The sequence below is a fragment of the Alexandromys fortis genome, unplaced genomic scaffold, assembly GCF_014885135.2.
Source record: "Alexandromys fortis isolate MF-2015 unplaced genomic scaffold, M_Fortis_MF-2015_v1.1 scaffold_394, whole genome shotgun sequence".
Lineage (NCBI taxonomy): Eukaryota > Metazoa > Chordata > Mammalia > Rodentia > Cricetidae > Alexandromys > Alexandromys fortis.
In genome coordinates this window covers 221,962-243,114 of record NW_026068271.1, presented here as the reverse complement: position 1 = coordinate 243,114, position 21,153 = coordinate 221,962, and the positions used below count along the sequence as shown (strand labels likewise).

The 21,153-nt window shown below is 51.4% G+C and overlaps 1 protein-coding gene and 1 long non-coding RNA gene across 4 annotated transcripts; one reads left to right on the top strand and one right to left on the bottom strand.

Moving 5' to 3' along the window:
* Positions 1 to 616: 616 nt before the first annotated feature.
* Cyp2s1 (cytochrome P450 family 2 subfamily S member 1) lies at positions 617 to 14,119 on the bottom strand. 2 transcript variants are annotated; one of them, XM_050132017.1, is made up of 9 exons: positions 13,763 to 14,119; positions 12,450 to 12,615; positions 9,439 to 9,588; positions 7,604 to 7,764; positions 7,346 to 7,525; positions 6,293 to 6,434; positions 4,405 to 4,592; positions 2,115 to 2,256; positions 617 to 1,946 (listed from the first exon to the last, which is right to left on the bottom strand). In XM_050132017.1, exons 1-9 carry the CDS (start codon positions 13,937 to 13,939, stop codon positions 1,750 to 1,752), a joined length of 1,503 nt encoding a protein of 500 aa, XP_049987974.1. In that variant the 5' UTR covers positions 13,940 to 14,119; the 3' UTR covers positions 617 to 1,749. The 2 variants fall into 2 exon arrangements, with proteins under 2 accessions (XP_049987974.1, XP_049987975.1); XM_050132018.1 differs by lacking the exon at positions 13,763 to 14,119 and adding an exon at positions 12,778 to 12,915.
* Positions 14,101 to 20,888, top strand: LOC126494584 (uncharacterized). 2 transcript variants are annotated; one of them, XR_007590037.1, is made up of 5 exons: positions 14,101 to 14,196; positions 16,379 to 16,580; positions 17,286 to 17,629; positions 17,712 to 17,824; positions 18,245 to 20,888. It is a non-coding gene; the product is annotated as an uncharacterized lncRNA (long non-coding RNA). The 2 variants fall into 2 exon arrangements; XR_007590036.1 differs by having other exon boundaries at positions 16,379 to 17,629.
* Positions 20,889 to 21,153: the final 265 nt, after the last annotated feature.

Sequence of the window (21,153 nt, the reverse complement as noted above, 5' to 3'; positions counted from 1 at the left end):
TTAGTTTTTTTTTTTTTAGATAGGGTTTCTCTGTAGCTTTGGAGCCTGTCCTGGAACTAGCTCTTGTAGACCAGGCTGGCCTCGAACTCAGAGATCGGCCTGCCTCTGCCTCCCGAGTGCTGGGATTAAAAGTGTGCGCTACCACTGCCCGGCTAAGCAGGAAGTTAGTGATTATTTCATTTCTAATTCTGTCGGTGATAGAGAACTCATGGCCCTGTATATGTTAAGTGGGTGTCCTCCATTAGGCTACACCTCCAGGCAGAGTTGATAATTTTTTTTAAATGAAGTAATGGGGAAAACAGGAGGGAAAGGAGGGTAAAAGAGCCAAGAGCAGGGCAACAGCCGTGTCCTTAGTGCCTGTGTGTCCACATCTGCTTCCAGAGGCTAGATCCGTCATTGGCTGAAGACTTTCCAGCAATCCCGAAGCAGGACAAGCAGACAGCCTCAGCCTTTTCCGTCCCTCCCTCCCCCACCCCCCTCAGCTTCACATCTGGTGCTGATGTCAACAGTGAGGTGGGCGGTGACCGTGTTTTTCAGCTCCCTCCCAGCCTCAGGGGAGGGGCGACTCCCCCATCCCCACCCCTTACTCAGAACTCAAGCAGAGGGGGTCCAGTCCTGGGCCAGAAACAAACTTTTATTGCAAAAACGGGGACTTCGAAGTCACAAAGAGGTCAGGTATGGTTTCTGTCCTGTTATGGAGGGGCAGAACCCATCCCCCCTTCCAGGGGACCGGCTAGGAAATGGTTGGATGGAGATTTAAAATTTTTTGTTTTTTGAGCAGTGCTGGGGATTGAATTGTAGGCATCACGAATGCTAGGCAAGTGCCCTGCTCCTGAGCTACATCTTCAGCCCCCATGGGGACTTCGATGCCAAATAAAGTCAGGATGTGTTTGAGAGCAGAGCCCTGATTAAGCTTGAGTACATAAACATGGCTGGGCAAGCTTCTCCTTGGGGTAGCTGGTCCTCATTTGTACAAGATCTCTGTGCACAATTAAAGGCCAGGAAACATTTATATTTGGGAAAACTTGGTGCAGGGAGTGTGTTCAATGAACAAGGGCGTGGAGGTAGCCGGGAACAGTTTTGCCATCATGGTGTATCTCAGTAGGAAGAAATTCGGAAGAGCCAAGATATTGTCACATATGGTCCGGCTGTGTGGATAGCTGGCTGGTGGCCATAGGTGGAGGTACTCATGTGCCTGGATGGTGGTGAGGTCATCATGGGAGTAGACAGGGACGTCGCTCTGGCTGGGACGCGACCCCAGCTGGGGCATGCTGTTTTCTATGGCAGGGACCCAGCGACAGCGGTGACAGACAGGGAGGACGTATGAATCCTGAACATGGTTGGGCTGTCTGTGTGGCTGTGTGGGTGGTAGCTGGATTGGGATTGGAGCACAGGGAGCCATGTCGTGGATGGGCTTGGTGGGGAATCTAATAGGACGCGTGTGGGTTCAGAAGGCGTGTGTGACATTTGTGTAGTCTGAAAGCCTATGCAGCCCCTTAGTGGTGCATCCCTGTAATTCCAGAGCTCAGGAATCTGAGGCAGGAGGATCACAAGTTTGAGATCTGCCTGTGCTACATAGCGAGACCCTGGTTCAGATAGCCTTCTCCAAAAAAAGCATATACATCAGTTGCCTTGTTGTGTAGGGGAGTGTGGTGCCTGGTCACATGGTGTGCGGTGTGATGTAGCTCCTGAGACAACTGGTTCACACACCCCCTTGAGGCAGCCATCCCAGGTGGCTCCCACCCTTCTTCATCTGGACTGGTCACCCGTGGGCCAGAGCTGCAGTTGGAAGTCTGGGGGGATGTTGAAAAGTCCACTGACGGCTGGCTGCAGGCTCAAGTCACCTAGTGGGCACGGCGTCTCCAGGGAGAAGGCTTGGAGGATAGCGGTGAAGAAAAGCCAGAGCTCCGCCCGAGCTAGGCCTTCTCCCAGGCAGACTCGTTTACCTGGTGGTGGAGGGGGACCTGAGTCAGCTGTGCTCACATCTGGGCCAATGGGGGGGGGGAGGCAACAGGGACCCTGGGGTGCAGGAAAGTGCTGCCCCTACTGGCACTGACACCCACTGGTTATAAGCCATCAGCATCCTTTGGTTGCCCCTAAGGCCCAGTAGATACCTAAGGAGAAGGGCAGGAAGGCTTCGTGTTTCCTCAAGTGGCCATCGGTGTCCAGGAAGCGGTCTGGGTGGAATTCTTCTGGGTTCTGGAAAACCTTGGGGTCATGCAGTACAGAGCCGATCAGGGGGAAGACCTCAGTGCCCTGGGGGACAAGATGAAAATTCACACACTTGGTTTCCTAGATGGATACTTTTAATATAATTTACTTTAAAAAATAAAAATTTAAAACCAGATTTATTTGTTTTGTTTTGTTTGAGACAGGATTTCTCTAGAAATCCTGGAACTAGATGTCCTGGAACTAGCTCTTATAGACCAGGCTGGCCTCGAACTCACAGAGATCCCCCTGCCTCTGCCTCCCGAGTGCTGGGATAAAAGGTGTGCGTCACCACCGCCCAGGTCATTCTCTGTGAGTTCGAGGTCAGCCTGGTCTACTTAGTGAGACCCTGTCTCAAACAAAAAAGCAAACAACCAAACCCAAACATGCTGTCAGCATTTAAGTAAATGCCTCTGTGTCTCTCACTCTCTCTTTCCTTTCATTTACTCTTACTTTCTCTAAAGACAGGGCCTCACTATGTAACCCAGCCTAGCCTTCAACTTCTAGCAATTCTCTGCCTTAGTTTCAGAGTGCTGGTATAACAGGCATCTGCCACCACGTTGGGATGGCCAAATCTTTCTTCGGACACTCGTCCACACTGCCATGTATGTGTGTGACAGTTGCACACGATGCCCTCCTTCCTGTCCACTTTTCTTGAATCTCTGGAATAAGCCCAGGAAGGGGATAATAATACCCCAATTTAAAGACAGGGAATCTGGATGTGGCAGCACATGTCTGTAATCTCAACACTCGGGAGGCTGAGACAGGAAGATGGCAAGTCTGCAAGTTCAAGGCCAGCCTGGCCCACTTCATAAGATCTTATTTCAAAAGAAAAAGAAAGAACAAAAGGGCACGTGTCTAGGGATGTAAGCGGTGGAACACTTGCCGAACATGTGAGAGGCGCTGGGTTCAACCCCTACTAGCCCACGGCATGGATGGTAAAAGATGAGGAAGCTAAGGCCTGGAGCTCAAACAGTAGTGGAAGGAAAGCCCGGGTCAGCCTAGCAGAGTGTGTTATTTTTACACTGTTTTGAAAACTTGGGAGTATGTTGTGATTCTGAGATTTAGCTGTGCTATCTGAAGTCACCTCTCTGGGGAATGTCTCCGAGAGGCAAAGGCAAGGGTGTGTGTGGGAGGGCTGTCCATGAAGGCCACAGCCAGGCAGGGCTGCGGCCTCTCGGGCCAGACTAGAGCTTGTGTATCCTTGGAGCTACGGTTCTCAACTTCCCTAACCCTGCGACCCTTTAATGCAGTTCCTTATGTCACGGTGACCCCCCACCCCCAACTTTAAAACTATTTCGTTGCTACTTCATAACTGTAATGTTGCTGCTGTTATGAATCGTACATAATATTAGTATCTGATATGCAAGATATCTGGCATGTGGCCCCTGGGAAAGGGTCATTCGCTCCCAGGTTAAGAACAGCTGCCTTAGAGGGTGAAGGCAGGCTGGAGGAGTTCTTGGCTAAGCAGTCTGGCCCACGGGTTGTGAGCTGGGAAGCTGAAGCGAAAAGTGTCATTGGACTATTGTTAAATAACAGACAGGCAGGTAGAAGTGGTTAAAGTTTAGGTCCTGGGTTCAAATCCTGTCTTCCTACTTGAGGGCTTGGTGCGTTCATACAGATCTGTTTTTTCGATGTGTAAAATGGGTGTGATAATTACACAGGATTGTTTTGGAAACAAAATAACTAAAAGAAAGCATCCAAAGTAGCAGCTGGCACACCGCAAAGGGTATGTTTGATTCATGTTATTATGACATTGTGGCTGCCCTTTCTAAGTCCACAAGGCACCCACCCATCAACAGCTGGGTAGGTGTCCCACAAGCATTATCTTTCAAGTCCAAATGGATATTATTATTATCCCAAATTTATAAGAGGGGTATCTTGAGTCTCAGTGGATAAAGTAATTCAAGTTCCAGCTAAGAAAACAGCAGGGCTAAAAACAGATTTGGTTCTAGAAGGAGCCGCTGCCACGGTTATCTCAGGACTGAGGATATGTCGCCCCCTGGTGGCTGTATGTTTGAAGTGCTTTTCAGTTGGGGCCAGAGAGAAAGGGGTGGTGGTGGGGAGGATCCAGACAAACAGAGAAATGAGCATCAGGGGACTTTTCGACATCGCCCCAGACTTCCAGCTGCAGCGCTGCCCCCCGGGTCTGTCCCCAGGGCAGAGATAACTGCTCTGGCTGTGCCATCCACCCACCTGCGGCAGAGTGTATCCGCGGAAGCAAGTGGTCCTCGTGACGGTATGGGGCATTCCCATGGGCACCAGTGCCAGGAGCCGCTGCGCCTCGTGTAAAACTGTATCGGTGTAAGGGAGGCGCGCGCGATCGCTCAGACTCGGAGCCCTGCCGGGTCCCAGCTCCTGGATCAACTCTTCCCGAACTCGCTCTGCATGCAAGAGGAGGGTTGCGGGTCAAGGGTGGGATGGACTCCCTGATTCTCCTGGAAGCCTGATCTTGTGCAGCGGTGGTTTGGGGGTGATGCTGGCAGCACGCGCGGAGCAGAGCTAGGCCTGGGGTCTTTTTCGTCCTTACTAAATGCTGGAGTTACTGCTGTGCACGGCCACACCTGGATGGTGACTCCAACTGTGTGTGGGGGTGGGGGTGGGGGCGCAAGCGCACAAGTGTGCTTGGCTGTAGCACTCTCCACCTTATTCCCTTGAGACAGAGTCTCTCACTGAACCTGCAGCTCGGCTGGGGGCCAGCAAGTCCCAGAGAGTCTCCTCTCTCAGGTCCTCATCCCTTAGTGCTGGAGTTATAGTTAAGTACAGACATGCCATGCTTTTTACCCGTGGTGGGGATTTGAACTCAGGTCCTCACGCTTGTGTGGGAAGCATTCTTACCCCCTGAGCCATCTCCCCAGCCCTGATTACAATTAATTATTTAATCTCCAGTTCTGATCCAATGTCTTGTGGAGCTTGGATCCATCTGTTTTTGTGATCTTCGGCCCTTCCACGGTGACTTTAATATCCACCCCCCCCCCCCCCCCCCCCCCCCCCCGCTTTTCTCTATGTAGCCAAGGCTGGCATTCACTATGTAGAGAAGGCTAGCCATGAACTGTGGCAATCATCCTGCTTCAGGCTTTCTATGTGCTGGGATTACAGGCATGAGGCACTGTCCCTGCTCAACATCCCCTTTGAAATCAACTCCCTCTCCATTCTTCCTGTGCCTAGCTTAGTTTCCCAGCTAGAAACTCAAGTCTGCCCCTGGACAAGTCCGTCCTTCCTTCTTCTGCCCTTATCCCTATGTCTCCATAGCCTGGTCTAGCCCCAGGTTTCTGTCCACACAATCCACTCTGTGTGTATGTGTGTGTGTGTTGGAGCGGGTAGCTGGGAATGATACCTAGAGCCTCGTGGATACTAGGCAATCACTCTGCCCTTGAGCCATGCCCTCACCTCACCAGTGGATTTGAAGCAAGGGCTCTTGAGCCCCCATACCTCTCCCCCGAGATTCTAGGCAAGAGCTCTGCCACTGAGTTACATCTCCTACAGTTCATCCCGTCGTGGCAGCTGGATGATTTTCTAAAACGCAGCTTTAAGCTGAGTGTGGTCTTTCTCATCTATAAAACTCAGTTGAGCCAGGACGCTGAGTTAGAGGCCATCCTGGGCTGTAACAGTGAGTAGCAGGCCAGCTTGAGCTACGGAGTAAGACCTTATCTCAAATAAAAATCAATCACTGAATAAATGCAAATCTAATTACGTCTTCCCTGCTCAAGGTCCTTCTGTGCACAGCTCCCCACAACTGGGGAAAAGGCACATGATAAAGCTGACAAGGTGTCACAGGCATGTTGTGTTCCGCCTGCCACAGACCATGCTCAGAAGCTCCATCCCCACTTGGGGAACCCTAAACTCTGGGCTCATTTTCATTTCCCTGCACAATCTGCCCATCACTTGGGTGTCTGAAACCTGGCTGGTGGGAACAGCTTCTCTTGGTTTTTCAAGACAGGGTTTGTCTGTAGCTTTGGAGCCTGTCCTGGAACTCTCTGTAAGAGCAGGCTGGCCACAAACTCAGAGATCTGCCTGCCTCTGCCTCCTGAGTGCTAGGATTAAAAGCGTGTGCCACCACTGCCCAGCAGGAACGATGTCTTACGTTGCACCTGAGGGTATTTCATCAGGAGCAGGAGGGCATAGCGGATGGTGGCACCGACGGTCATTGTCCCAGCAAACAGCAGGTAGGTGACTGTCATCAGCAAGTTCTTCTCGGTGAATTCTGTGCCTGGCTCCTGTTTCTCCTGAGCAGTAAAAGAAATGTTTGGGACTAGTTGAGAAATGAGGAACTGTAATTTGAGTCAGATAGAGATTCAGGATTTAAATTTTTTTTTTTTTTTTTTTGAGACAGGGTTTCTCTGTGTAGCTTTGGAGCCTGTCCTGGAACTATCTTTTGGAGACCAGGTTGGCCTTGAACTCAGAGATCCACCTGCTTCTGCCTCCTGCGTGCTTGGATCAAAGGCGTTTGCCACCACTGCCTGACAATCTTTTTTTTTCTTTTGTGTGTGCCATGGCACGCACGTGGAGGTCAGAGGACAACTTGCAGGAGTCGGTTCTGTCCTTGCACTGTGTGGCTCCAAGGCAGTCAGGCTTGGTGGCAAACACCTTTACCACTGAGACATGCCATTGTTCATCCCCCCTGCTTTGACAGGGTCATATGTAGCCCAGGCTAGCCTGAAGCTTGCTAAATAGCTGAAGATAATTTTCTGCCTCTACCTTCCCAGGTGCTGGTATGACAGGTGTGAATTACCATCCCCAGGTCACGTGACACTGAGAGTAGAACCCAGGGCTTCCTGCACGCTAGGCAGAGACATAAGGGTAGAGAAAGAGGCCTGAAGGTTTAGCCCTTGGGAGGCAGAAGCAGAGGGATCTCTGCAAGTTTCAGGCCAGTCTGGGCTACAGAGTGAGTTCTGGGCCAGCCTGGGCTATAGAGTAAGACATCTCACCAAAACTAAAAAGGAAAGAGATCGATGGAAATCCTCAGGATTTTCCAAAGAAAGCGCTGTAAAGCAGGTTAGACCGAAGAAGGGAGAGTCTCTTCCCCCCCAGCAAAGTTAGCCATTCCCGGTCCCACTTTGAGTTCAGTCCAGGGATGAGGACTCAGCAGATGCTAAGTAAACACATGATCAGGCAGGCCATAGCCAAGTTTCCACACCTGTGCCATCTTCAGCAGGAAGGCATCAACGACATCACGGGCAGGACCTGAAGTGTGGGTGCTTCCCTGGTGTCGCTGTACCTGCTGGACAGCGAAGGCAGCCAGGGTGCCCAGGTGGCGCTGCAGCTGCGTGTGTGGGCCCGGCAAGGGCTGCAGTAGCCAGGAGAACATCTCGTAAGCCTGTGGGTGCAGAAGGCAGCTTGTTCTCAGTGTGTTCCGTAGGAATCACTGAGGCTGGAGAAGGCTTCGACCATTTACCTGGCCCCACGGGGAGCTGATCGCCAACAAGGTACCACTTGCTGCCTGGATCACAGCCTGGAACTCTTTATCTTCATAGGGCAGACGGATGCCAAAGATGAGGGAACAGACGACATTAGAGGTGGCCTGGGCCAGCAGCATGGAAGGGTTGAATGGTCGTCCTGGGAGTCATGGATGGTGGGGTGGGGGGAGAGGGAGAGAGAAGACATGGGTACAAAGAGAGTTAGGGCTAGGTGTGGTGACTCACACCTGAAACCCTGGCCTTTGAAACATCGAGGTACGAGAATTGCTGGGAGTTCAAAGACAGACAGGGCCACAGAGTAAGTTGTGCTTCAAGAAACAAAAACAACAAAAGTTGATGCCCGTCTCCGGCATTTGTGGCCTTGACCAGCCAGGAGCAAATTAAGATTGGGTGATGTTGAGAAAGGCAAGAGTTTTGTTCAGAAGTGTGCCTGGTGCCGCAATGTGGAAAAGGTCGGCTAATGTAAGACTGGACCAAATCCCCACGGTCTGTGTGAACGAAGATAGTCAGGCTGCTGGATTCTCTTACACAGAAGCCAACATGAGCAAAGGTACCACCTGGGGAGGGTACCTGAGAGAGCATGTGGGGAATGCCAAAAAAGTACATCCTGGGAACAAAGCGATGGAATGGAGAAGGGAGAGAGGGCAGACCTAACAGCTTATCTTAAAAAGGCCACTAACGAGTAACTCCACTGCCTTGTTAATTACGTAACAAATGTCTCGTGGCTTTCAATACGTACTATGAGTTAACTCAACAGCGCTTTTTGCTGGGCGGTCCTGATCCAAGTAAAGCTGGCTTGTGCGTGGAAAGGTGGATGTGATCTTTCTGCATCAGTACCGTCATGCTCCCCCTTTCTCGAGAGGAGACGGGACCAAATTAGTAATCTTCCACTCTCCACAAGGATGGGGCTGTCACCGCAGACCTACTGATGGGTTTTGTATTTTGATTTATGTAACTGGGCATATGAATGTGTTTAAACACGGGGAAAATTTTGTCACTGTCTCAGAAACAAGTTTCAGTTCGTGTTCACTGGCCCGTGACGGGCAATGGCTAACCGTCCGGAAGCACCTTGACAACACCGATTTAATGAGAATCCCCTATGTCCTTTCTTATTTTATGTGCACTGGTGTTTTGTATGTATGCATGTCTGTGTGAGGGTGTCGGATCCCCTGAAACTGAAGTTACTGACAGTTGTGAGCTGCCATGTGGGTCTGGGAATTGAATCGGGGCCTCTGGAAGAACAACCAGTGCTCTTAACTACTGAGCCATCTCTCCAGCTCTGGGTGCTGCCTTTTCTTGCTGAGAGGCACTTACTGTGGCTTATGTATATTGACAAATAAAGAGTATTTAACACACACACACACACCCAAGACCCCCAAAAGAAGACAAAGAACAAAAGGAGCCAGGTGTGGTAGCTGGCACCTGTAATCCCAACACTTGGGGGTTGAGGTAGAAGGATTAGTCACCAGCTCCAGGTCAGCCTGGCCCTACTAGTGAAATTCCTCCATCTTAAATAAGACAAAGCAGGTAGGGGGTAAAGATGGAAGAAAGGAGCGAGGGGGAGGGAGAGAGAGAGAGAAAGAGAGGCTGGGTGAAGGCTGCCAATGTCCCAGGGACAGAGCCAGGGACAGAAAGAGCTGTGTGGCACCCCCAGGTATGGAAGGATTCAGTCGGTGTGGAGGTGAGCAACCCCCTCCCGCCTGCCCCCCATCAGATTCCCCCCCCTTTTCCCCCTCCCCCCCCCCCCCGGGAACAATGGAGATGGTTCCTCTTCCTCTTGGCTGGAAGCATTTGCTGGCCCCTCCCTGCTGACCTTCTGTCTTCTGGAAGGCCTCCACCAGGTTCTGCACCTCTGCTTGGATCAGCTCCTCGCCTTCTCTCTTGCCCATGCCCAGGTCCCGTAGTGCGAGTAGGGTGAACTTCCTCAGCTGTTTCCACCGCTCCCCATTGGCAAAGAAAACCCCTGCACAGAAGGCTGGATTCAAGAAGGAACTGGCTCCTTCCTCCCAGGGAGATGTTCCCAGGGCTCTGCCCTGAATCTGTACCAGCCTGGCAGGTGTGTGTGTGTGTGTGTGTGTTCTGTGTGTGTATGCATGTGTGTGTGTGTGTGTGTGTGCCGAGAACTCCATAGGTGCATAAATGAATTAGATTTTTATCCTTTGAGCTTAAACCAGAGGAGACAGTCTCATGAATGGGTGGCTACCCCTCCCCCATCACCTTTTCATCTCTCCTTGTCCCATCTGCCCATCCCAGCACATGGGGCAGATGAGGCCATGGTGAGAAAAGAAGGTTGGAAGTATGCTGTCTTCTCCTTTACCCACGACACCCATTCGGCACAGACCTCCCCTTCTGAGCTCAGTGCTATGACTCTTGTTGAAGGCTGGCTTGAAGTGGCAGTTGGAAGCTGTCCTTGGCCCCCTCATGTCTGAAACTAGCTTGCAAACAGTTCCCCTCCCCACCTCAGCCCCACCATCCATCCGCTGAACAGAGCCTTAGGCCTCTCTGGCTCTTGTTTCTTCCAAATAGCATCTCTCGCTTAGCCTTTGCCCTGGTCCAGCTTGGCTTCTCCCTGGGCTTCCAGCCTTCAGTTTTACTCACTTTGCAGTCTTTCCCTGTTGGAAAGGCACAGCCCTCAGAAAACCAGAAGCCCAGCTGCTCTGGTGTGACTCACAGGCTTGCAAGGTGGCCAGAGTCACGCTGACTTTTAGCTTTATTAATCATCTACTACAACATCTCTCATTTCCTCAAAGCATCATGATCGCTCACCTCGACCTGGGCCCTTGCTGTTTCTCTGTCTGTATCATGCTCCTGGCCCTCCAACATTTTAGGGGCTCTTGACCATGAACCTAGGTCACTGCACATGATAATCTCTCTACCAGTGAGTCATGCCCCACCCAGCCCCTTACTGAGGGATTTTAGGCAGGGGCTCTACCATTGAGCCACACACCAGTTACTCCCTCCCTGGGGGATTCTAGGCAGGGGCTCTACCTCTGAGCCACACCCATGCCCCTCACTGAGGGATTCTAGGCAGGGGCTCTACCACTGAGCCACACCCAGCCCCTCACTGGGGGACTCTGAGAGGACCCTACCACTTAAATACATCTCTAGCTGCAGCTTATCCTTTTATTTATTTTAAAAGATTTACTTGGTCAGGTGGTTGTGGTGGTGGTGGACACCTTTAATCCCAGCACTCAAGCAGAGGTATGTGGATCTCTGTAGTTCAAGGTTAGCCTGGTCTACAGAGCTAGTTCCTGGACAGTCAAAAAAAAATCTGGTCTCAAAAAAAATTTACTTAACTTTATTCTTTATTTGTATGTTCATGTGTGTTCAAGTGCCTGGAGAGGCTGGAGAAGAGGCTGTCAGAGCCTCTGAAGTTGGAATACAGGCTGTTGCGAGCTGCCTGATATGGGTGCTGGGAACAAAACTCTCTAAGAGCAGCAAGTGTTCTTAACTGCTGAGCCATCTCTCCAGACCCCATTCTTTCACTTTTAATTGTCTATGATTTTTTTGAGAGGGTCTTTCTATATAGCCCAGGCTGGCCTGAATTCCTAGCAACTCTTCTGACTCAGCCTATCAAGTACTTGAATTAAAGAGTAACGGCTCTCAGCTGCTTCACTGTGCTTGGTGAACTCCATCCTTTGTATTTCAACCCTCCAGCCCTGCCCCACGCCAGTTCAGCCCCCCCCCCCTCCGTCCTGCTCTCAAAGCCCTCACAGTGAGAAGACACTGCATCTGCCTTGGTCAGCTCTGTTTTCTCAGTACCTAGGACAGGGACACGCACCCGGAGTCTGTGGGCTGAAGGAATGTGTCCTCCTCTGTGTGTGAGCATAGGCATGTCCTGCATGGGACACAACTTCCCTTCCTCAGTGTGGGCATCCCACAGTGAACAGGCTGGGTCAGAGCCTGCCTGTGGATTCCTAGAATCCTAGCTATCCCCCCATGCTAGCTTGCCCCTCCCATACTGGCCAGTTCCTCTCCCTGTGGTCACTGTCTGATTGATGACAGGTCTGTCTGGATGCTCTAGGGGAAGTAGGCAGCGCTATCTTAGTCACCACCGTGCTGCCAGGCTCTTCTGTACTCAGGGCTGTGCAATGCTACATATTCTGTCTGAATGAAGAATTATTTCTACATTTAGGGCCCCCTAGCCTCTTCTTTCTCTTTTGGTTTGGGCATGGAAGTTGTGGCCCTACACAAACCAGGAGGAAGACATGCCTCCCCCGCCCCCCAGGCCTTCATTGGTGAAGTCTAGGCAAACACTGATGAGCCCCTTGGCCAGGCCCTCACTGGGGGATTCTAGGCAGGGGCTCTACCAGAGACACACCCCAGCCCCTCACTGGGCGATTCTAGGCAGGGGCTCTACCACTGAGCCTCACCCCCAGCCCCTCACTGGAGGATTCTAGGCAGGGGCTCTACCACTGAGCCTCACCCCCAGCCCCTTACTGAGGGATTCTAGACAAGTAGTCTCTACAGAACATGACCTGTGACCATCACTGTGGGTTCTGTGCATGTCCTGCCACGGAGTCCTGGTTTTTAGAGGACGGGGGTCACACTGTCTTACGCTAAGTAGCCCAAGCTGGCCTTGAACTTACTATGTATCCCAGGCTGGCCTGCCTATCAGTTCACAGACCACGGAGTAGTGATTACTATCACTGTAGGCTGCAAGCCCAGTTTCCACTGGATCCTCAGTGCAACCCTAAATGACAGTCACCACTATCATCCCCTTTCATAGAGAAAGAAAGCGAGGCACCAGTCACCTGCAAAACTAACCTCCACACCTGTAAGCGGGGCAGGACCCAGCAGCCCCCATTTGCTCTCATGACTCACCATGACCATCAAAAGTCTTGTCCAGCGTTGCCAACGTTCCTCGCCCGCTGAATTCCTCAGCCTGACCTCCCAGGGCCTCTCTTATGGCATCATGGCCAACCAGGACCACCACGCGGCGCCAGGGGCCCAGGTGTACAGTGAACACAGGCCCATACTTCTTACTTAGCTGGGGGCAGAAAGGGAGAAGAGGGTGGTGACTGGCCCCAGGGAGCTGCCTCTGCCAGGCAGGCTGCATTAGTTCCAAGCCCTGTCCTCGGGTAAGTCATGTGGTCTGGCTTTTGCCCCCTATACCAGGAACTGGTTCCTTTGCCATCCCAAGCAAAAATACCTGTTTGGGAAGTTGTTCTTTTTCTTGCATGGGAGTGTGGCGTAGGTTCTTCTTCAACACATCCTATGTCTTCCCTCTCACTTCCAGGCTCTAACCTCTGATCTTGGGGCCATCCACAATCAGCTTCCATTTCCACCCCTTTCCCCAGTACCCAGCTACCCAGTTCAACCTCTGCTAAACCCTAAATCCCACAGCAGTTTCAGTGGAACATGCGTCCCATCTCTCCCTTAGACGCCCACCCCCTTTTTCTGTCCTTAAATGTCCCTCAGAATATTTTTGAATGGAATGCTTCATCCCCCACTACCCCAGGCAGGTTGGGACTGCCTCCCCATCCTCCCACCCGGTGGCAGGAACTCCCAGCTCCCTCCTAGCTGAGCTACACCCATCCTCCCACTCCGGGAGTCTCTGAGGCAGATTCCTTAAGCCCAGGATGCTCTCTGCTCAGCCCCCTCCAGCCTCCACAGGCTTCCAGATGTTTCCCTCCCAACAGGGGTACTGGGCACAAACTCGTCCACTACCATCCTTGCCTTAGAGAGCGCCTGCTTTACAGTTTTGGTTTCAGCTCACTACCTTCCCAGTATTCTGTGGGTTCTTGAGACCTGGGACCCCTGCCCCTCTGGGCCCCGGTCCCATTTCTTTCTAGATCTCTATGAGCTGTGTTCCCCCCACCTCTAGTCTCCTTCCCAGGACATTCCGTCCCTTTTTTAGCACAGAACTACCTGCCCCTGCCCCTTCAGGGATCACTTTCCCCCTTGGTCCTGCCTCCAGGACTGCGTGAGCTCTGCCCTTCTCAACCTGGGCACCCTCCCCTGGCTTACCCTCCAGTTCGCTCATTCATAGTCCCTTTGCCCCGAAGACCGCTGCCTCTACCTTTTTCCTAAGAAAGCCCAAGACTCTTGCAGAGCCCAGGCACTCAGGAGATCTCCACCACCACCCGCCCCCCGCGCTCCCCCTCTCCGGTTAGGATGTTCCCACGTCCCCTCACCCGCAAGAGCCCGGAGTACAGCGCCCCGGGACGCAGCTGCAGGAGGTTCCCCAGCAGCGGCAGCGGGGTGGGCCCCGGAGGTAGATAGCCTCGGGCTGGTGTCCTGGGCAGTGCCAGCGCCAGCAGCAACAGCAGCAGCAACACCAGCAGTAGTGCCCAGGTGCTGGTTGCCTCCATCTCTGCAGGTCGACTCGGTCTCCACCTCCTAGATCCGCCGGGCCAGTTAGGGGCGGGAACGGGGCGGCTCCCTCCTCAACGAAATCAGGCGGAGGGGGGGAGGGGGCGGGGCAGTCTCCTGCAAGGCGTCACTCCCCGCACCCGAATTTCTCCGGCCCGCAGACCCTAGAAGTCCCACACCAACGCACAAACGGATCTCCCAGGTCATCTAGATTTTCCTGGGGTTCAGAGGGCGGAGTCAATGACTTGGGCTCCAGGTAGGGCGTAGTAAGCAAACAAGAGGAACCTGGGAGCAGGAGACTTTGGCTGCCTGCAGGGGCCACACCTCGTGGGGCGGTGACCCTGCTTGGTTCTTCCTGGCTCCTGCCTCCTCCGGCTTATCTTGGTGTGCGTGCCTGCCTGCAAGTGTGGTGTCTTGGAGGCAGTTTCCTCCCGCATCCTACCTTCACTAACTAGGAGGGATTTGACATTCTGTTGTCCCTAGATTACAAGGTTCCATGACATAGTTATTCGACCTAGGTCAGTCTAGATTTGTTGAACCATTCTTTTATTTTGTTTTGAAACCCGGCCATAGGTTGCCCAGGCTGCCCTAGAACTCAGTGAGTAACTAAGGATGACCTTGAATTTCTTAATCCTCCCACCTCCACTGCTCACTGGTGGGATTAAAGGCTTGCTCCAGCAAACCTGGTTTGTAGACTTTTTTTTTAAAAAATTAGTTTTTGAATGTGTATCTGTGTATTTGTGTCTCTCTGTGTGTGTTCATGTGTATGCTGGTGCTATTCTTACATGGCTATTCACAGGCATTGACATCCCACAATTCCTATCGACTATTTATTTAGGCAGGTTCTCTGAAATCTCTCCTCTAGCTGGCCAACTTGCTCCAGGGGTCTCCTGACTTCGGTTCAAAAGTTCTATAAACTGGAGCTTATAAACTTCAGTTTTCATATAGAAATGCTTATCCACTCTGCCATCTCCGGGCTCTAATTTTCTTCTTATTTGCATATGCTAATGATACCTGTAATGAGTTTCATTCTGGCATTTTCCTACACACACAACCTGTTATCCTCTCTTGTCCCACTCCCTCGGCATCCCCTTCCTCTTTCTACCTAGTCCCCTTTTCTGCTTTTGGTTAGTGGATTTGGATGACCTGATGAGCTTCATCAGGGTTGCTTACGGTGTCTTAGCTGAGAGGTTGTTTAAGGGAGCATAGACTCCTGATTCTGAGACCACACCATTGAAGAGACTCTCTCCCTCTTCCAGGGACCACCTTAGGGCCCCGGGAGTCCTTCTCTCCTAACTCCATTCTCTCATTGATTCACTTAGAGCAATGGTTCACAACCTTCCTAATGCTGCAACCCTTTAGTTCAATTCCTCATGTTGTGGTGAGTCCCCCAAGTTTAAGATTATTTTCCTTGCTACTGTGAATCATAATGTTAATATCTGATAGTGGCGACCCATGGGTCGAGACCCACCGACTTAGCATCGCTTGTGTACCTGTTGGTGTCCAAAAGACGTCTTGAATCCACAGCTCTTGCTGTGCTGTGCCCCTTAGTAGAACTGCTTGCCCGGATTTAACAGCTACTATATATTTGCATACAATCTGAAACAGGGCATTTAATAGGTATCATTTTTTTTTTTCAGTGCTGGGAATAGAATCCAGGGTCTTGTGTGAGCTAGGCAAGTGCTCTACCACTGAGCCACAAACCCAGCCCCTCTCTGTGAGAAAGCTCTGATGTGAGATTGCCCTCTGTGTGCTGTGAATACCACTGGTTGATAAATAAACTGCTTTGGCCTATAGCAAGGCAGGACTAGGGTAGATGGGGGAAAACTAAGCTGAATGCTGGGAGAAAGGATTCAGAGTCAGAGAGAAGCCATGTAGCTGTACCAGAGAGACAACGGAACTTTACCTGGTAATCCACAGCCATGTGGTGATACACAGATTAATAATAATGGGTTAAATTAATATGTAAGAGCTAGCCAATAAGAAGCTAGAGCTAATAGGCCAAACCGTATTGCAAATAATATGGTTTCTGTGTGATTATTTCTGGAGTCTGGATGGCCGGGAAATGAACACGCAGCTTCCTACAACAAAGCTCTTATGAAACAAGATTTTGTTCTCCATTTGAGGATGCACTGTAAGCAACCTAGAGGAGGGCTGGGTTCTTCATTTCCATGTGCAAATGAGAATGAGATCAGAGAATCTGGAAGTACAAAGGCTTAAGAGGGTTAAGGCAGTATCAGACATTCGACAGCTGCTGGGTTAGTTTGCTGCTGGATCCCTAGCCCTGCCTGGCACACACACACACACACACACACACACACACACCTGCTGCACCAAAGATTGAGTAGGAGATAGGACATGGACTCTAGGGGTGTGGGGTGCCTCTCGTAGGGCAAGACTTTGTTTTAGAAAAAAATACTGTTTTATTTCTGCGCTAGGAAAGCACTATGAACTGATGCTTCCCGGAAGAAGCCGTATCTGGGTGAAGATCCTGCAGGCGGACGGCTGAACTACAATTTCAGATTGTGAAGAGACAGAATGTTGTGCGGTGTGAGTCAGAATGACGCCGGGCTATCTTTAGTTCCACTTAACAGCTGCTTACTAGCGCCACATCGGAGTTCACATCTTTGTGTCTATTAGGTATAACTCTTGGAAGGTGTTAAACGCAGCAGACACAGGCTCCCACTACCCGGAGCTTAGAGTGTTAGGAGATGGCATCTGAAGCCTATAAAGCTCTGCCTTATATTTGGTAAATGAGGTGGTTTATGGCTTTCTTTTGTTTTGTGACTATAAAAAGTTTGCGGTCTCCTCCTCCACAGTGGAAGAGGCTGTTAGGAACAGCCTGAATCCTTGCTTCCAGCCATGGAAGAGAAGTTCTTAAGACACTGAACTAAAGATACCCAACTCTAGGACATTTGTCTTATGGGAACAGCCAAAGAACAGGGCATAGAAGACTAGGGCAAGATAGAAGAGGCTGACATGGCCTCATCTGTGAGCATCTGACATGGACCAGCAGCAGCACCTGGAGCTTTCTAAGCAAAAGGTGATGGTTAGCACCTGGTCCCCAGTCAACACCAGGATTCGTACCTATCTCCCCCAGTGTCTACACTTAAGAACAGCCAAAGGGCACAGGAGGAAACAAACTTATCAGGATGGTCACTGGGCCAGATGCTCTTCCTAAGGCAAAATCAGGAGGGTAGAATAGAAAGCCATTACCGGAAAGAGTAATGGGGATGGCTCGTCCACTCCTGTTGTCTCTCCCCGATTGTCTAAGCTCCGCTTTTCAGAGTCACTGTCACAATGGTTTGTAAAGAGGCTGATCCTTCACTTGGCTGCTCTGTGTAGGGATCCTGCGGTGAAGAAGAGTCGTCGCTAGTGTGGCCCCTGTTACTAGCCTGCCTGGCTGGCTACAGGAGTTGAAGGGGCTGAATGGCTTGGTGAGCTGTGCAGGGACTTGCAGGCAGCCAGGAGTTGTTGCTGTTTGTGCAAAATTACCACCTCCTGGACGGACCACCTCCATTTGAGGAGAGGGAACACTGATCCTGACTTGGGTCCCAACCAGAGCCAGGACCAAACCTCCTCATTGGAGAGCTGCTCCCCTCCTCCAGGCTGAAGATGAAGATCACAGCATCCGCCCAGCCTGAGAGCTTGACATCAGGCGCTCCCGCTTCCTCTCTGATCAGCACCAGGTGAGTTTGCCTGGCCACCAGCATCTTCGTCTTGTACTGCTCACTTCTCCAGCACCTGTTCCAAGCCAGCCTCACGTTTCAGGGTCTTGAAAGGCTTGGTAGCCAGTGGAGGAGGGACCACCTCGAGCCTTCTGCTGCTGGTGCTAGGATGCCGGGAGGATGAGCCTGGGACTCTGCCTCCCTTCTGGTCCTCAGGTTTGGAGACCCCCCCCCCCCGCAGTTCGGGCTGCTGAGTAGAGGACATTGGAAGGGAGAGGAGGCACTCCCCCCCTCCCCCCCCGGTTTGGAGTCTGGACTCAATCCCCTAGAGAGCGGGGGGGGGGGGTAGGGGGTCCAGAGGGACAGTCCTCCCCCTCCAACTCACCGTCGTAGTCATCATCATCCTCCTAGGCCTCGAAGCCCAGGTTATCGTGGCTCGGGGCCTTCCTGGAGCAAGATGAGAATGAAGGGGATGGGGAAGTCAAAGTGGCCCAGCAGCTGCCTGCCAGGCCGCTGCCCACCCCTGTGCCTCCCACAGCCAGTCGCCCTGGGGCGGGTAAATGCTTCCTATCCCCAACAGCACGCGGTTGGAGTTCTGCGCCCTCGGCCACAGGAGCCACGTTCTTTTCTTCCCAGGATCCACCGCCTGTGCGGCCCACCGCCGGGCTGCCTGTAGTTCTGCGGGCAGAGCACTCAGTAGCGACAGCACAACAGAAGTATGAGGATGATGCCTGCTACCAGGCCAAAAGCGGCCGGCCACCCTGTACAAGGCTATGTCACCTGAGCTTGTGTTCCACCTGGTCCCTTAGGTCCCAGCAGGCCAAGATTCAGGTGGGAGCATGTTGGCCTTCTCACAGCATTGGCTGAGGGCAGGATTTTGTTTAAAAGAGGACTGCCCCATCTTTAACGGGGGTACACTCACCCGCAGACTGATTGGCCTATCAGCGAGTCTTCCGTACGGGGCACCCGGGTTCTCTGGCAGTAAGAGCAGGGGCAGAGCCGGACTCACTGAGCAGGATGTTGAGTGTGAAACAACCCAGCCCTCGCCCCTGACCACCGGAGAGAAGCACAGCCACTGAGTCAGGAGTCTGTTGAAGCAGGATCTCGTTTAATTGCATCAAGCAGGATCTTATATAGGCTGGGATAGGCGGTGGGAAGCCTGGGATGGCAGAGTAAGGAACAAGGGCCAGTAATATTCTGCAGTGACTGGGCAGAAGCAGGCCTAGGCCAGGTAGCCAGAGGCGGGTCTCCAAAATTGAGCTAGGCTCAAGAAGTTACACTAGGTCTCACCAAACTCAAGTTAGGCTTAGGAAGTTACACTGGGCCTCATTCCCAGGCCTCATGAGGCCCAACAATAGTTGGCTTAGAAGAAATATCTCTTATTCCCTTTGGACCAAGAACTGTGACGCAGGACCTCAGAGACAATCCATTTTCACTCAAATGGTCATCTGGATTGGCATCAGGTACCAGGAAGAGCTGTTACCAACCATGCTACCTATCTGAATGGATAATGGTGATTCGTTCCAGGAACCTGCCCCCCCTCCCACCCCACCTTTTCTTTTGGTTGATCGTCGGTTGGTTTATTCTAAGCTGGCTGTTATGTTGGACATTCTATTATTGCTTCAAAACATTCTTCTTTCTTTTCTTTTCTTTTTTTTGGTTTCTCGAGACAGGATTTCTCTGTGTCACAGCCCTAGCTGTCCTGGAAGTAGCTCTTGTAGACCAGGCTGGCTTCGAACTCACAGAGATCTGCCTGACTCTGCCTCCTGAGTGCTAGGATTAAAGGCGTGTGCCACCACCACCTGGCTTCCAAACATTCTTTTAGACATTTGTTGCTAGCATTGGGCCTTTCTTCTCCTGCCATTCCTCCAACATTAGCTTTGTTTTCCTGTCTCTCCCTCATCTTCGTTGCAGCCTCACCCCATCTGGTTTGGAAATTCTGAGGGCTGGTTGCGAAGATGCTGGCGATCAGAGGCCCTGAGTTCCTTCTAACCCAGCAGGTGGAGATGTCAGAAGAAACTGGCTGGGACATGTGGTAGCCTCTTTCTGAGCTCCCCTCCTCCCCAAATCCCATACCTTTGTCAAAATGGCTCAGCAGGTAAAGATGCTTGCTGCCAAGCCTGATGTCCTGAGTTCGGTTCTGGGGATGTCAAGGTGGAAGAGAGACCTGACTCCTGCAATTTATTCTTTGACCTCCACACAATGGCCTGATGTGTGTGCTCCATCCCCAATATAAATGAATGTAAAAATATAAAAATAAGAAACTAAACAAAATACCTTGTTCCTGGGCCAGAAGTTCCTCTTTTGGCTCACCTAGAAAGGCACACTTAAGAGGTGACACCCAGTGCCTGGGGTCCCTTAACATTGTCATAAATGCACAGTGTGAACATCAGAGCATGTGGGCGGAACTGACGCTGGGGTGAAACCTGAATGAACTACTCCTGTGAGCGACAAATAAGTCCAAAGCATAACTCTCCAGCTGACACGGGAGGTTGTAATTTTCAGGAGAAAAGGCCATCAAAATTGGACACAGAAGCACAATGACAAGATGCCCACCAACCACACAGCACTTGGGAGGCGAGAAGACCAAAGTTCAAGGAAACTCTTGAACAGGGTGTGCAAGGCCAGTCTGGGGGCTGCTTGAGACCCTGTCTCAAAAACCAAAACGGAACAGAATAAAAAAATCTAAGGAAGGAGAAAGTATTCAAGATAACCACCCTCTGGTATACTAGACGGTTTTGTTTGATAATTAGGGTAACTTGCAGTCATTTGGGAAAATGTGGAGACTGAACTAAAGGTCACCGGACTTTATGCTTTCCTCGATAAGGGAGTGTTTGATTTCCCTGTGGCCAAGTCAGAGTCCTAGGTAGTAAAGCGAGAGAAGGTGAGTTGGGGCCTGCTTTAGCTGGAATTAGAAACGAAATGATAAAATTGTACAGAATCTGATGGGGTTCAGAACATAGAAGATGGTTACTCAGGGCAGGGGTGCCCTCCAGTCACGTGCTCAGTCATAAGCCAAAAATGTCTTTGGTTCTGTCCTGGCTAGAGGCTGGTAGTGTCTGGTGCTGTGCTCCCTGGTCTGGTTCCTAAAGATTTTAGGGTTACTTCTTCATAAATGGGAAATGGTGGGACCAGGCGACAGAAACATGCCAGACAGGGCTGGGACCCCAGGGCAGCCATTCCTCGGCTGTCTTTGTTGAAGGCCAGGAGTGCCAACTCATCCCCTCCCCATACTACACCCCAGTTTCTGGCATAAGTACTTTATTGCATTTATTTATTGTAATTTATTTATTGATACAGTCTCTCTATGTTGCCTTCGTTGTCCTAGAACTCACTAGATAGACCATGCTGCCTCAAACCTGGAGATCCTCTTGCCTCTGCCTCACTAACACTAGGATTAAAGAAAGGTATGCACCACCATGTCTGACCTGCATGTGTCCTTTCAAATGGCCCCAGAGAAGCAACCAGACGGTACTTATTTCCTGGGACCCCTCCTGCTCTACAGGAGCCCTGTTCTAGCTCCTGTGTTCCCTCCCTCCCTCTCT